Raw genomic sequence first — 17,048 nt, forward strand, 5'->3', positions numbered from 1 at the left:
CAACACAGTAAAACATGCCATTGTGTGATAAACATGTTAGCAACATACTCAAACATGTTAGCAACACTTAGCTAAGTGCTAAAGCATGCTACTAACTCCATCAAACAGGAAGTTGTTGTAACTCAGGCATACAATGTCCAATCTGCCTCAAACTTCACATGTTTGATCACAGTCCTGGCCTGAAGACATCTACATCCTCACATTCGGTTATAGTGATAGCGCCACCTACTGACAACAGGAAGTGAAATATTTAACACAGTGATGCACTATTAGCAATACGGTAAATTATGCCATTGTGTGCTAAACATGCTAGATTAATAGTCAAACATGCTAGCAACACTTTTCTAAGTGCTAAAGCATGTTATTAATACCATGACACAGGAAGTTGTTGTAACTCATGCATGCAATGTCCGATCTGCACCAAACTTCACACCTTTTATAATAGTCCTGGCCTAAACACATCAAAAGGCCAATATTCAGTTAAAATTATAGCGCCACCTGCTGGTGACAGGAAATGACTTGTTTCACACTAACTTAAACACACAATGTCTGATCTGCCCCAAACTTGACATATTTGATAAGAGTCCTGGCCTTAACACATCTGAAGGCCAATATTCAGTTATAATCATACTGCCACCTTCTGGCAACAGTAAATTACTTGTTTTACACTAACTTAAACATGCAATGTCCGGTCTGCCCCAAACTTCACATGTTTGGTAAGAGTCCTGGCCTGAACACATCTTAAGGCCAATATTCATTTATAGTGATAGTGCCACCTGTTGGCAACAGGAAATGACTTGTTTTAAACTAACTTAAACATGCAATGTTCAATCTGCACCAAACTTCATATGTTTGATAAATGTGCTGGCCTGAAGACATCTACATGCCAATTTCCAGTTATATACATAGCGCCTCCAGCTGGCAGCATGAAATTACTTGTTTCACACTAACTTAAACATGCAATGTCCGATCTGTCCCAAACTTCACACGTTTTATAAGAGTAATGGTCTTAACACATCTTAAGGCCAATATTCAGTTATAAACATACCGCCACCTGCTGGCAATAGGAAATGACTTGTTTTACACTAACTTAAACATGCAATGTCCAATCTGCACAAAACTTCACAAGTTCGATAAGAGTCCGGGCCTACATGCATACAATGTCTTATCTGCCCTAAACTTCACACCTTTTATAATAGTCCTGGCCTAAACACATCAAAAGGCCAATATTCAGTTAAAATTATAGCGCCACCTGCTGGTGACAGGAAATGACTTGTTTCACACTAACTTAAACACACAATGTCTGATCTGCCCTAAACTTGACATATTTGATAAGAGTCCGGGCCTGAACACATCTAAAGGCCAATATTCAGTTATAATCATAGCGCCACCTGCTGGCAACAGGAAATTACTTGTTTTACCCTAACTTAAACATGCAATGTCCGGTCTGCCCCAAACTTCACATGTTTGGTAAGAGTCCTGGCCTGAACACATCTTAAGGCCAATATTCATTTATAGTGATAGTGCCACCTGTTGGCAACAGGAAATGACTTGTTTTACACTAACTTAAACATGCAATGTTCAATCTGCACCAAACTTCATATGTTTGATAAATGTGCTGGCCTGAAGACATCTACATGCCAATTTCAGTTATATACATAGCGCCTCCAGCTGGCAGCATGAAATTACTTGTTTCACACTAACTTAAATATGCAATGTCCGATCTGTCCCAAACTTCACACGTTTTATAAGAGTAATGGTCTTAACACATCTTAAGGCCAATATTCAGTTATAAACATACCACCACCTGTTGGCAATAGGAAATGACTTGTTTTACACTAACTTAAACATGCAATGTCCAATCTGCACAAAACTTCACAAGTTCGATAAGAGTCCGGGCCTACATGCATACAATGTCTTATCTGCCCTAAACTTCACACCTTTTATAATAGTCCTGGCCTAAACACATCAAAAGGCCAATATTCAGTTAAAATTATAACGCCACCTGCTGGTGAAAGGAAATTACTTGTTTCACACTAACTTAAACACGCAATGTCTGATCTGCCCCAAACTTGACATATTTGATAAGAGTCCTGGCCTTAACACATCTAAAGGCCAAAATCCCATTATAATCATAGCGCCACCTGCTGGCAACAGGAAATGGCTTGTTTTACACTAACTTAAACATGCAATGTCCAATCTGCACCAAACTTCACATGTTTGGTAAGAGTCATGGCCCGAAGACACCTAAAGGCCAATATTCAGTTATAATCATAGCGCCACCTTTTGGCAATAGGAAATGTCATGCTTTATAGTAACTCAAACATACTACTTTCAATCTGCATCAAACTTCATATGTTTGATAAAAGTGCTGCCCTGAAGACACCTACATGCCAATATTCAGTTATAGACATAGTGCCACCAGCTGGCAGCAGGTTTGGCACATATAAATAACTTTGACATATTCCTCTATGTTTGCCTTTTTAAAAGCATATTGCTCACCGTTCCCTCTCTCCCTGAAGCAACCGGTCGGCGGTGAGCCCGGGTGCGAGGGCCCATTCATCGCTGCTTGCAGCTTTAATTCTTCTTCTTCTTCTTCTTCTTCTTCTTCTTCTTCTTCTTCTTCTTCTTCTCCAAAGTGAATCGCAGATTTGAGGGCCTAAACATGCTCCAAAACTCATGAAACTTTGCACACGGGTCAGAACTGGCGAAAATTTACATCTGATATGGGTTTCAGAAGTGGGTGTGACAAAATAGCTCGATAGCGAAAATCGGTACACACGTGTAACACACCATTACCTACAAAAAAGCCTCTTGGTACAAAATCCAAAACCCAACAGGAAGTACGTTATTTTGAATTTCCTGTTCGATTTTTGTGCAGTTTTTGCAATTTCCAGGCTTCGTACTTTGACGAACTCCTCCTACAATTTTAAGCGGATCGTCTTCAAATTTGCTGAGTGTAATCATGAGGCCTTTGCGATGTTAAATTGCGAAGATCTAGAGTTTTCGTCAAGGGGCGTGTCCCTGGGGGCGTGACAAAGTTTGATGTTTCGCCATGAAACAGGAAGTTGCTGTAACTCAGGCAAGCAATATCCGATCTGCCCCAAACTTCACACGTTTCATAGAAGTTCAGTCCTGAACACATCTGCATGCTCATATTCAGATATAGTTATAACGCCACCTGCTGGCAACAAGAAGAGACATGTTTAACACTGTAATGGGCTCCTATGTGCATATTAAAAAGTGTCAACAAGTGATAAATAGGCTGGCAGCATTCTACAAGCATACTAAAACATGCTAGCAACACTTAGCTAAGTGCTAAAGCATGCTAGTAACGCAGTGAAATGGGAAGTTGCTGTAACTGAGGCATGCAGTGTTCAATCTGCCCCAAATTTTACAAATTTGATAAGAGGCCTGTCCTGAACACATACACATCCCCGTATTTGGTTATAGTCATAGCGCCACCTGCTGGCAACAGGAAGTTAAATGTTTTACACAGTGATGCACTTTTAGCAACACTGTAAATTATGCCATTGTATGCTAAATATGCTAGAATACTGGTCAAACATGCTAGCAACACTTACTAAGTGCTAAAGCATGTTATTAATAACATGACACAGGAAGTTGTTGTAACTCATGCATACAATGTCTTATCTGCCCCAAACTTCACACCTTTTATAATAGTCCTGGCCTAAACACATCAGAAGGCCAGTATTCAGTTAAAATTATAGCGCCACCTGCTGGTGACAGGAAATGACTTGTTTCACACTAATTTAAACACGCAATGTCCGATCTGCCCCAAACTTCACACATTTTATAATAGCCTTGACCTGAACACATCTAAAGGCCAATATTCAGTTAAAATTATAGCGCAACCTGCTGGCAACAGTAAATGACTTGTTTCACACTAACTTAAACATGCAATGTCTGATCTGCCGCAAACTTGACATATTTGATAAGAGTCCTGGCCTTAACACATCTGAAGGCCAATATTCAGTTATAATCATACTGCTACCTTCTGGCAACAGTAAATTACTTGTTTTACACTAACTTAAACATGCAATGTCCGGTCTGCCCCAAACTTCACATGTTTGGTAAGAGTCCTGGCCTTAACACATCTTATGGCCAATATTCAGTTATAATCATACTGCCACCTGTTGGCAGCAGGAAATTTGGCATATATAAATTACTTTCACATATTCCTCCTATATTTAACACTTTAAAAGCATATTGCCCGCTGTTCGCTGTTTTTCTATGGCCACGGGGTGGCGGTGAGCCCGGGTGCGAGGGCCCATTCATCGCTGCTTGCAGCTTTAATTAACATTGTATTTCTACTATACTTTTTAGAAATATATTAAAAGTATGCTTGTGTTTATCATATTTCTTAGAAGTATAACTAAGCATATATTTATTACAAAAGTACTTCAAGTATACTTTTTAGAAATATATTAAAATGCCCATGCATGGACTTTCGACGACTAAATGCAGTCACCCGCAAGGACTCATACCCGCTGCCGCGCATTGATGATGCATTGGATTATGTAGCTGGATCCTGTTGGTTCAGCTCTTTTATTGAATCTCTACCTTACTTTCACTCCCTTTTGTCTAAAGTGATAATATATAACTTAATTCCCACCATATTTCTGGTGTTATCTTTCAAACTAATCTAACTAATTTGATCGTCCACTTTTAAAACCGCGAGTGCAGCTCGTTAGCCCGTTAGCTTGTCACTCGCGGTTCCATTTGCGTTTCTATTCGCGCCTATTATTATTATTTTTTATTTATTTATTTTTTGTTAAGTTGGTATCATTCATCAATCACGGTGAGTAATGGCTTCTTCTCCTGCTATTGTTGTTTGCACTGTTTGCCACATGTATAGTTTATCTGTCTCTGTCAGCAGCGAGGGATTCACATGTGATAAATGCAGAGAAATAGTTAGGCTGACAGAGAAGGTTTTAGAACTAGAGACATGCATCCATCTTTAGTTGAGGACAGTAAGAATGTGAGGGCTGTAGATACTGCTTTGGATGCGACTAGCTCAGGGAGTCCTGTACATTGTTCGGTTTCGGTTGAGCCCGTGCAGCAGGGCAACTGGGTGAGTATGAGGCGGCCTAGTCGCGGGTCAAAACACCGCTCTTCCGTTCCGATCAAAACATCAAACAGGTTCTCCCCACTCAGTGAAGCACCCACTGAGAAACCTGATGAAAGTGCTCTAGTTATTGGCGATTCTATTGTAAGGAACGTGAAAATAGAGACACCAGCCACCATAGTCCATTGTTTACCAGGAGCCGGAGTGCCTGACATCTTGGCAAATTTAAAAGTGATGAATAATGCTAAACGTAAATTCAGTAAGATTGTTATCCACGTCGGCGCTAATGATGTTCGACTTCGCCAGTCGGAGATCACTAAAAATAATGTTAAAGAGGTGTGTGAACTTGCAAGTACGATGTCAGACACTGTAATATGCTCTGGTCCGCTCCCTGGTTATCGTGGCGATGAGATCCATAGCAGACTGTCGTCACTTAATGGCTGGATGTCTAAGTGGTGCCCGCAAAATAACATAGGCTTCATAGACAATTAAATTTCTCCTGTATATTCCATATAGCTAAAGTTGTAAAGCCAACTCCTTGTTACAAATATGGTAGAACCATTACCTCTACCACAAAAGACTGCTTTATAAATAATCTTCCTGGCTTATCTCAGTTCCTCAGCATATCCAATAGCTCAGAACAACTTGATGATGTAACAGGAACTATGGACTCTCTCTTTTCTAGCACTTTAGATATGGTTGCTCCTTTACGCTTAAGGAAGATTAAGGATAACAGTCCAACACCGTGGTATAATGAGCACGCTTGCGCCCTAAAGAGAGCAGCCTGGAAAATGGAGCGCAGCTGGAGGAAAACAAAATTAGAGGTATTTCGTTTAGCTAGGCGGGAAAGTACCCTATCCTACAGAAAAGCATTAACCCTTTAGGCGCCAGGGTTTTTTTGAAAAAATGCTGGATTTTGACATCAAGATTTCAAAAGCTTGTAGCTTGAAAGGGTTTAAAGATAGAGATCTACTGTAAATTAGAAAAATGTTGGGCATGACCTAAAGTTTATGTGGGGTGTAAATATACTCATCTAATTTGCATGTTATGATGTCATCAGGGGGCGGTCCTCTTGAATTTCATAATATTCAGGAAATAGTAGATATTGAATTGATATTTGAACTTATTTGCATGCTTTTTTTAGTTTTTTTTTTTGTCTTTTTATCCTCATTCCACATGATCAGGAAAAGAGGAAACCAATAATAAAACAGGAGAAAGTACTAAATTATTACTATATTACTATACTATGTGTAAAACGCATGTGAACAGTAGCCTACTTTTGATCAGTTCATCAGTAATATTCAGGAAATAATAGATATTGAATGGATGTTTGAACTTATTTGCATGTTTTTTTTTTGTCTTTTTATCCTCATTCAAAATGATCATGAAAAGAGGAAATCAACAGTAAAACAGGAGAAAGTAGTAAATTATTACTATATTACTGTGCCATAGTAAAATACATGTACCTATTTTTTTTATCAGTTGACCAGCTATCTGCCCAATCAGGTATCTAGGTGACAGTTTATAGTTCTTGAGAGTATGTACCTCTCATTGCATGGCACAGCGCACAGACCTGCCCCTCACTGACTGCACCTGTACTGTCTGCGGCGGCCCTTTGGTAGCGATCAGAAAAAGACGTAATCTGGCCAACCATCAGCAACGCGATGCCTCTCCTATGGACACTAAGACCACGTCCACCCCTGCCACCCTCATCCCCGTTGGGCAAGGCTCGAAATTATCACTTGATGGTGCTTTGTGAACACTCTCGCCATTTACGGTGGCGCCATTGCGCATGTGAAGATGTACCAGGAGATGCGCGATCATTAGATGGCCGATCGTCATTTCCAAAGGCAAATATTCCCCTTCAGAGTCAGAATAGGCGAATAACATTTGCAATACGTCCTCACAGTACAACTTTTTATTAGCCATTTGGCGATTTTCTCTCACAAATCTCACAATTTACTCAGACGCTAAGAACTGAACTGCTTCCGCATCAATGACACGATAGCTCACTTGCTCTGCTATTTTCTCGAACAATTTTGGTCTAGAATCGAAGTACTACATGTCTGCCATCTAGTGGTAGGGAATACAAATGAGATACTACACCATATTAGGAACTACAGTCTGTTTAATGAAGAATGACGTCTTGTCGCAATTTTGCGACTTTGGCGCTTAGAGGGTTAAAAACTGCTAGATCTGATTACTTTTCATCTCTTCTAGAAGAAAACAAACATAACCCTCGATATTTATTCAATACTGTGACTAAATTAACGAAAAATAAAGCATCAACAGGTGTTGGCATTTCCCAAGAGCATAGCAGTAATGACTTTATGAACTACTTTACTTCCAAGATCGATACTATCAGAGATAAAATTGTATCCTTGCAGCCGTCAGCTACAGTATCGCATCAGAATTGTATAAACACATCAGAGAATTGTATAAACTTGTTAAATCATCTAAACCAACAGCATGTATGTTAGACCCTATCCCATCTAAACTACTAAAAGAGCTGCTTCCAGAAGTCATAGATCCTCTTTTGGCTATTATTAATTCATCATTGTCATTAGGATATGTCCCCAAAACCTTCAAATTGGCTGTTATTAAGCCTCTCATTAAAAAACCACAACTTGACCCCAAAGATCTAGTTAATTACAGACCGATCTCAAATCTTCCTTTTCTGTCAAAGATACTAGAAAAGGTAGTATCCTCACAATTATATTCCTTCCTAGAGAAAAATTATATCTGTGAGGAATTCCAGTCAGGATTTAGATCGTATCATAGTACTGAGACTGCTCTCATTAGAGTTACAAATGACCTGCTTCTATCATCTGATCGTGGTTGTATCTCTTTATTAGTTCTACTGGATCTTAGCGCTGCGTTCGACACTATCGACCACAACATTCTTTTGAATAGACTACAAAACTTTGTTGGCATTAGTGGAAGCGCCTTAGCATGGTTCAAATCGTACTTATCTGACCGCCATCAGTTCATAGCAGTGAATGAAGAGGTATCATATCGTTCACAAGTGCAGTATGGAGTACCTCAAGGCTCAGTACTAGGGCCGTTACTTTTCACGCTTTACATGTTACCTTTGGGAAATATTATCAGGAGACATGGTGTTAGCTTTCACTGTTATGCTGATGATACTCAGCTCTATATTTCTTCGCGGCCCGGTGAAACACACCAAATTGAGAAACTAACGGAATGCATAGTCGATATAAAAAACTGGATGACGAGTAATTTTTTACTGCTACATTCTGAAAAAACGGTGTTAATTATCGGACCTAAAAACCCCACATGTAATAACCTAGAACATTATCTAACACTTGATGGCTGCTCTGTCAATTCTTCTTCATCAGTCAGGAACCTAGGTGTGCTGTTTGATAGCAATCTTTCATTTGAAAGCCATGTTTCTAGCATCTGTAAAACTGCGTTTTTTCATCTTAAAAGCATATCTAAATTGCGACCAATGCTCTCAACGTCAAATGCAGAAATGTTAATTCATGCGTTTATGACCTCAAGGTTAGACTACTGTAATGCTTTATTGGGTGGTTGTTCTGCACGCTTGTTCAACAAACTACAGTTGGTCCAAAATGCAGCAGCTAGAGTTCTTACTAGAATCAGGAAATATGACCATATTAGCCCGGTTCTGTCAACACTGCACTGGCTCCCTATCAAACATCGGATAGATTTTAAAATCTTGTTAATTACTTATAAAGCCCTGAATGGCTTAGCTCCTCAGTACTTGAGCGATCTCTTATCATGCTATAGTCCTCCACGTCCACTGCGTTCTCAAAACTCTGGCCGTTTGATAATACCTAGAATATCAAAATCGACTGCGGGCGGCAGATCCTTTTCCTATTTAGCACCCAAACTCTGGAACAATCTACCTAACACTGTTCGGGAGGCAGACACACTCTGTCAGTTTAAATCTAGATTAAAGACCCATCTCTTTAGCCTGGCTTACACATAACACACTAATACGCTTCTGTTATTCAAATCCGTTAAAGGATTGTTAGGCTGCATTAATTAGATCAACCGGAACCGGGAACACTCCCCATAACACACAATGTACTAGTTACATCGCAAGTAAAATGGCATCTACGCTAATATTTGTCTGTTTCTTTCCTATTCTGTTTCTCAGTCCGTATCCGATCAGATGGTGGATCAGCACCAAGAAATGATGTCTACAGCCCTGATCGTCTGCGGAGACCAGGACACCCAGATGAGCCCCAGAGACATAGCCCCAGTAAAGACCTCGATTAAATGCAATATAACTAAAAATATAATAAAATACCTAACTACATAATACTACTATTGTTAGAAATTGCAACAAAATTAAAAATAGAAATATAAACTTTTGAACTGCCGGTTTTGTCTGGCCAGAGGAGAACTGGCCCCCCGACTGAGCCTGGTTTCTCCCAAGGTTTTTTTCTCCTTTCTGTCACAGAGGGAGTTTTGGTTCCTTGCCGCTGTCGCCTCTGGCTTGCTCAGTTGGGGACACTTAATTTCTAGCGATTATCGCCAATTTGATTGCACAGATACTATTTAAACTAAACTGAGCTAGACAATGACATCTTTGAATTCAATAATGAAATGCCTTTAACTGAAAATTGAGTGTTTAATCTTATCATTATACATTACTGACACTCTATTCTCCAATTTGATACTGTTAAGTGCTTTGACACAATCTGTATTGCTAAAAGCGCTATATAAATAAAGGTGACTTGACTTGACTTGACTTGACTTGCGCAGCAGGTATTGGCAAGTAGAGCTGGCATCAGAGACACGGCCTAAAACTGCGTTTACCATAGGGCAATGACTGTGGCAGTTTAGGGTGATGTCCTTTGGACTGTGTAATGCCCCAGCCACCTTTGAAAGGCTGATGGAGCGTGTCCTTAAAGACATTCCCCGCACCCGCTGTGTGGTCTACTTGGACGATCTGTATGTCCATGCCAGAGACTTTGACTAGGCTGTCCACAACTTACAGGAGGTCCTGACAGCCATGCGGTTGAACCCGGCCAAGTGTAACCTGCTCACCCGCCAGACGCAGTTCCTGGGGCACGTGGTTAGCGAGAGCAGGGTGGCCACCGACCCAACAAAGGTGGCCGCAGTGAGGGACTGGCCTCCACCAACTAACATATCTGAGCTGCGGAGCTTTCTGGGCCTGGCCTCCTATTATAGGAGGTTTGTCAGAGACTTTGCAACCATCGCCAGCCCCTTACATCAGCTGACAAAGAAGGGCCGGCGGTTTGGGTGGTCTGAGGACTGTGTGGCGGCCTTCCGGCAGCTAAAAGCCACTCTGATCGACGCTCCTGTCCTGGCCTACCTGATCCCAACCAACCTTTCCTTGTGGACACTGACGCCAGTAATTTGGGGGTTGGGTCTGTACTCAGCCAGAGTGGGGAGGCTGGAGAGCGAGTGGTGGCCTACTATAGCTGCAGCCTCAGTCGCCCAGAAAGAAATTACTGCGTCACCCGGCGGGAGTTGCTAGCAGTGGTCCTGGCGGTTCGTCATTTCAGACCCTACCTCCTGGGCACCAGTTTCACACTGAGGACCGACCACGCTAGCCTCACCTGGATGCTGAACTTCCGCCAGCCAGAGGGTCAGGTGGCAAGGTAGCTGGAGATCCTCCAAGAGTATGACTTCGAGGTTCAGCACCGACCAGGGCGACAGCATGCCAACGCTGACACCCTCTCCAGACGCCCATGCCTCGCTGATGAGTGTCGGTATTGCAGTCGTCAGGAAGAAAGAGGTCTGGGGCCATCATCGGCGGCAGTAGTGCCGGGTGACAACGGTGGAGATGGGGAACCGTTCACCACCGAGCAGCTGAGGCAACAGCAGGTGAATGACCGAGTGCTGGTGAAGGTGAGGGGCTGGCTGGAGGCCCGAACACGTCCGAACTGGTCAGCCGTGTCCTCCCAGGGGCCCGAGATCAAGCCGCTTCATTCTCAGTGGGGCAGCCTTGAGCTCTACGACGGTGTGATCTACAGGCGGTGGCAGGCACCTGGAGGGGGAATCGACCGTCTGCAACTCCTGGTTCCCCACACTCTGCGGCCGGAGGTCCTCCGTTGGGTTCATGGGCCAGCTGGAGCCGGCCATTTCGGGAACTCCAAGACTGGAGACTGGAGGCTGGTGGCTGCGGCAGCGGTTCTACTGGCCGGGGTGTCGGCAGGATGCAGAGCTGCACATTCACTGCTGCGATGTCTGCACGGCACAGAAAGGACCCAGCCGACGCTCTCATGCGCCGTTGCAGCAGCAATACCTAGTTGGGGCGCCCATGGAGAGGATCGGGGTGGACATCTTGGGTCCATACCCCGTCACAGAGGCCGGCAACCGCTTTGTCCTGGTCGCTATGGACTACTTTACGAAGTGGCCAGAGGCGTATGCGGTGCCGGATCAGAGTGCTTCCACGTCGGCACAGCGACGGTTTGGGGTGCCGGACGAACTTCATAGTGACCAGGGGCGGAACTTTGAGAGCCGATTTTTCAGTGAGGTGTGCTAGCGGTTGGGAGAGAAGAAGATAAGAACCACTCCCCTCCACCCTCAAAGCGATGGACTGGTTGAGCGGTTCAACCGCACACTGGCAACCCAACTTGTCATCTTGACCAGTCAGCATCAGAGAGCAGCATCTGCCCCTGGTCTTGTGGGCGTATAGGACAGTGGTACAAGAGTCGAGTCAGTGCACACCGGCGGCGCTGATGTTTGGGAGGGAGCTCCACACGCCGGTGGACTTGGTGTTTGGGTCGCCCCCCGAGCAAGAGATTGTTGGTGGGCCAGAACTGGACTACTTTAGGCGATTGAAGGAGCGTCTGAGCATGGTCCATCAACTGGCCAGGGAGGCTCTAGAGGACGCTGGAGCCCGCCAGAAGCGGGCATACAACACCCGTGCCCATAGGCCTACCCTTAGGCCAGGGGACAGAGTGTGGGTGTTCTGGGGATTGTCACCCAAACTGACTCATCATTGGCAGGGACCTGGGGAGATTCTGGACCAAATTTCAGAGGTGGTCTTCCGGGTCTGAATGCCTGGACGGGGTAGACGGGTGGCGCTTCATAAAGACCGGTTGACACCGTACCACCCACTGGCCCCGGAGCAAGAGACTGGTGGAAGCCAGGGCGGCTCCCCACCATCCACTCCCAGCGCCGAAATGGACAATAACGGACTCCAGGCTGAGCCTGACGCTGGGAGTAGACATTTGTTGGGGGGGGGGGGGTTGTGTAATTACCCAGAAGTCCGCGCTAGCAGCCAGGTGCATTATGGGTATTTGTTTAGAGTTGATTTATGCATTATTTAAGCAAGATGGTTGGGTTTTTGCGTCAGCAATGTTGTGTGTTTATGTTCAAGCCAGTTTGGGTGGGTTTGGTTTATTTACTGCCTTATGTAAAAAAGTGTGGCTGTTACCATCACAGAGAGAGATGTGTAGGGGAGGGACTTCGCGATATGGCCTTGCCTGTGTAGTTCTTATTCTGTGTTCAGAATAAAAAGAGAAAGATGACATTACTGCCTCCTGGTGGTTTGTTCTGACAGTACTCTGGCTCACAGAGATACTCAGGGTCGTGCGGTGTATGGGACACGAGTGCTCGTATTTCCTGCTAGCAAAGTTAAGAGTTGTGATGCGTAGATGTTAGCACCCCGTTAGCAATTAGCCCAATAATAGTTAGTAGCCTAACTTAGCTCCGGTCAGCCCCACGTTCTATAGAATAACAGCCAGTTGTTACTATATATATATATATATATATATATATATTTACAGTGCGGAAAATAAGTATTTGAACACCCTGCTATTTTGCAAGTTCTCCCACTTAGAAATCATGGAGGGGTCTGAAATTGTCATCGTAGGTGCATGTCCACTGTGAGAGACATAATCTAAAAAAAAAAATTCAGAAATCACAATGTATGATTTTTTAACTATTTATTTGTATGATACAGCTGCAAATAAGTATTTGAACACCTGAGAAAATCAATGTTAATATTTGGTACAGTAGCCTTTGTTTGCAATTACAGAGGTCAAACGTTTCCTGTAGTTTTTCACCAGGTTTGCACACACTGTAGGAGGGATTTTGGCCCACTCCTCCACACAGATCTTCTTCTAGATCAGTCAGGTTTCTGGCCTGTTGCTGAGAAACACGGAGTTTGAGCTCCCTCCAAAGATTCTCTATTGGGTTTAGGTCTGGAGACTGGCTAGGCCACGCCAGAACCTTGATATGCTTCTTACAGAGCCACTCCTTGGTTATCCTGGCTGTGTGCTTCGGGTCATTGTCATGTTGGAAGACCCAGCCTCGACCCATCTTCATTGCTCTAACTGAGGGAAGGAGGTTGTTCCCCAAAATCTCGCAATACATGGCCCCGGTCATCCTCTCCTTAATACAGTGCAGTCGCCCTGTCCCATGTGCAGAAAAACACCCCCAACGCATGATGCTACCACCCCCATGCTTCACAGTAGGGATGGTACTCATCATTCTTCTTCCTCCAAACACGTTTAGTGGAATTATGACCAAAAAGTTCTATTTTGGTCTCATCTGACCACATGACTTTCTCCCATGACTCCTCTGGATCATCCAAATGGTAATTGGCAAACTTAAGTCGGGCCTGGACATGTGCTGGTTTAAGCAGGGGAACCTTCCGTGCCATGCATGATTTCAAACCATGACGTCTTAGTGTATTACCAACAGTAACCTTGGAAACGGTGGTCCCAGCTCTTTTCAGGTCATTGACCAGCTCCTCCCGTGTAGTTCTGGGCTGATTTCTCACCTTTCTTAGGATCATTGAGACCCCACGAGATGAGATCTTGCATGGAGCCCCAGTCCGAGGGAGATTGACAGTCATGTTTAGCTTCTTCCATTTTCTAATGATTGCTCCAACAGTGGACCTTTTTTCACCAAGCTGCTTGGCAATTTCCCCATAGCCCTTTCCAGCCTTGTGGAGGTGTACAATTTTGTCTCTAGTGTCTTTGGACAGCTCTTTGGTCTTGGCCATGTTAGTAGTTGGATTCTTACTGATTGTATGGGGTGGACAGGTGTCTTTATGCAGCTAACGACCTCAAACAGGTGCATCTAATTTAGGATAATAAATGGAGTGGAGGTGGACATTTTAAAGGCAGACTAACAGGTCTTTGAGGGTCAAAATTCTAGCTGATAGACAGGTGTTCAAATACTTATTTGCAGCTGTATCATACAAATAAATAGTTAAAAAATCATACATTGTGATTTCTGGATTTTTTTTTTTAGATTATGTCTCTCACAGTGGACATGCACCTACGATGACAATTTCAGACCCCTCCATGATTTCTAAGTGGGAGAACTATAGTTCAAATACTTATTTTCCTCACTGTATATATATTAAGGATGTAATGATTTATCGATATGGATCGATGCATCGATACCAAGCGTAAAATATCGATATCTATAGTATAATTAGGCACCTTTATTTTGGCACTGTCCACATTTTCACATAATGTCCGTCTATGCATTACCACCAATGCGTGCATTCTCGTTCAAACTCACGTATCAGGACTCTCCGAAGGCACAAGGCAAGCATAAAAGACGCTCGGGATTGTTTGCGGAGCAGTCGAGCGCTGTGTGAGAAGTTTTCTGCGCACGCACACAGACAGTCTACACCGCGCCAGTACTAAATTGAGCTCTCTTCCGCTTTTTTGTGAATGGATAAATAAATACAGACAAAATTACATCAAAATGCGTGTTTTGGCGAATAACCTAGTAAACACAGTCACATGTGTATCAGTAGCCTATATTAAATCCGTGCTTTCGTTCTTAAAGTGAAAGAAAACGCTGTCAAAGAAAAAGTGCTCACTGCTCCTGACTAAATAACCATTGTAACATCAAAATGATTAATCTATATTTAATGTATACTGTGAAGACTATGCAGTTATTTTACATTTGATTATTACATTTCTGTAGCATACCTGAAAAATTATTTTAGACTGAGCAGAAAAACGTGAAAAGCACTTATTTATTTTCTGCTATTGCTTGTAATTTGGTTATCTGTAGAAATGATTTTTAGCACTGAGCCCATAGCAGCCAAAATTGTTTTTCCAATTGTTTATTTTCCTTATTAAAAAAATAATAATAATAATAAAAAAATTAATTAAAAACAAAAAAAAAGTGTATAGGCCTATTTTTTTTTTATTTTTTATGAATGTCCCAGTTGAGGTACAGGATGTGAAAATTTCAGATAAATGTCCATGTTATATATTTTGGTTGCATTTGTGAGTTAATAAAAATGTAGTTTACCCCTTTTTCAAGATTTTTATCTTTTGTCTCAATGTGGAAATGAGAGCATATGGTTATCTCTGTACATTTATATTTATTTTTTTTAAGGGAACGATAAGAGCAGTTTACTCAAAGAGGTTGCTGTTTTTTTGTGCTGAATTGGGTGTTTTTTTTTTTTGCTTTATATTTTTCTCTTGTTTAATGTGATTTTTCTCAGCTCAACTTCTCCTTTTCGCTTTTGCCATGTAACCACATTGGAGAAGTACAATTTACTCAAGGAGGCTGCTTGTTTTTGGTGTTGCATCAGGAGCCAGAATTAAAGATCCAGATAAGTGAGTGCCTGCTGCCCGTAGTCTAATAGCGATACATCAGTGATTCTCAAACCTGTCCTGGGGACCTCCACATTTACCAAGAGTCAAGTCAGACATTCGACAGTCATAATTGACGTTAACACACAGTGAAAATGTGTTACGGATGCCTCACATATCCAAAAATAATGTTTTATGTTTTGATTAAAAGATAGCATTAAACGTCTGCCAAACCCTAAGAATTCACAACATTTTTTTTTACAATACTTCTCTCATTATAACGTTATGTATATGACTGATTAATGTTCTGCATTTCTGTTTTGAGCTGCACATGCTGAAGATGACCAGTAGAATTAAGCAATTGATAGCAGGTTTATAATCAATGGGATTTAACTCATCATTTATCTCATATATAATACACTTCATTATTTATACAACTTTGTTTGTGCTTCACCCTTCTGCTTTTTATGGAATTAAAAAAAAAGTTAAAGATGGGAATCTCACCTGCGACCCTCCAGTTCACACACATACTTGAAGTAAGCAGTCCAGTCTATACTGCTCTTTCCCTCCTGTAGCCAGCTTTGCAGCTCTCTTCGATTCACTTCCAAAAAGTCGGACAGGATGACACGATCAAATCTCTCACAACCACTCATGACCTGGTAGAGAGTGGGGCCAGATCCCACATCAACTAAAATGTCCCCTCTTATATCATCTGTAAAAGAGAGTGGATAATCAAGAGCGACTGCAGTATTGAAAATTTTCATCTGTTTATTCTTGCACTTTTCTATAAAAATTATAATAATAATAAATATAGCTGCATAGTATTTTGGGCAAATGCAGGTAATTTACCAAAGAAATATGATGATTTTAAACATTTATGACTTATAACGCCACACATGGTCCAATCTCCATTAAACTTTGCATGATTGCTATTCATGTTAACAACACCTGAGTGAGATGGGAAAGAAAATAATAAAAGCATTTTCAAGTGCTGATCGTTGAAATGACATCGTTCTCTCTCTCTCTGTCACATACACACACAGACAGAAATTAAAGGTTTAATAACACTGATACACAGTAAGCATGCTAACACACAAAACAAACAAACAAACAGACAGACAGACAGACACAGACACACGTTGTTGTAGATATAAAATAGTGATTCTCAACTCCATTACTGGAGACCTTCTGCTGTGCGCTGCCTTGCTTATTGACCACATCTGATTTAGATGACCGGCTTGTTAGAAGAGAGCTCCATGAAGGTGCACTATAATGCTTTTATGCTGTTAAGGTCTAGGGCAGTGATGGGCAAACCTGGCCCTTCCAGACCACTTTCCTGCAGAGATTTGATTCAACCCTGATACAACTCACCTGCCTGTATCCTTCTAGTAGTCTTGAAGACAATGATTAGCTGGTTCAGG

At 42.2% G+C, this 17,048-nt stretch overlaps 1 protein-coding gene across 2 annotated transcripts in view; it reads right to left on the minus strand.

Annotated features, from left to right (window-relative positions):
* The window catches only part of LOC131551149 (phenylethanolamine N-methyltransferase), a 102,469-nt gene that overhangs the window by 63,926 nt on the left and 21,495 nt on the right, over positions 1 to 17,048 (minus strand). Inside the window, exons 1-2 of one of the 2 annotated variants that reach the window (XM_058793868.1) lie at positions 16,477 to 16,532; positions 16,132 to 16,339 (exon numbers count right to left, since the gene is read on the minus strand). In XM_058793868.1, the coding sequence (XP_058649851.1) occupies positions 16,132 to 16,339; positions 16,477 to 16,525 (257 nt within the window). In that variant the 5' untranslated portion in view covers positions 16,526 to 16,532. Of the gene's footprint in view, positions 1 to 16,131; positions 16,340 to 16,476; positions 16,533 to 17,048 lie in introns of those variants that run through there. The other variant, XM_058793867.1, reaches the window with a different exon arrangement.

The sequence above is a fragment of the Onychostoma macrolepis genome, chromosome 12 (genome assembly GCF_012432095.1).
Source record: "Onychostoma macrolepis isolate SWU-2019 chromosome 12, ASM1243209v1, whole genome shotgun sequence".
NCBI classification, from domain to species: Eukaryota; Metazoa; Chordata; class Actinopteri; order Cypriniformes; family Cyprinidae; genus Onychostoma; species Onychostoma macrolepis.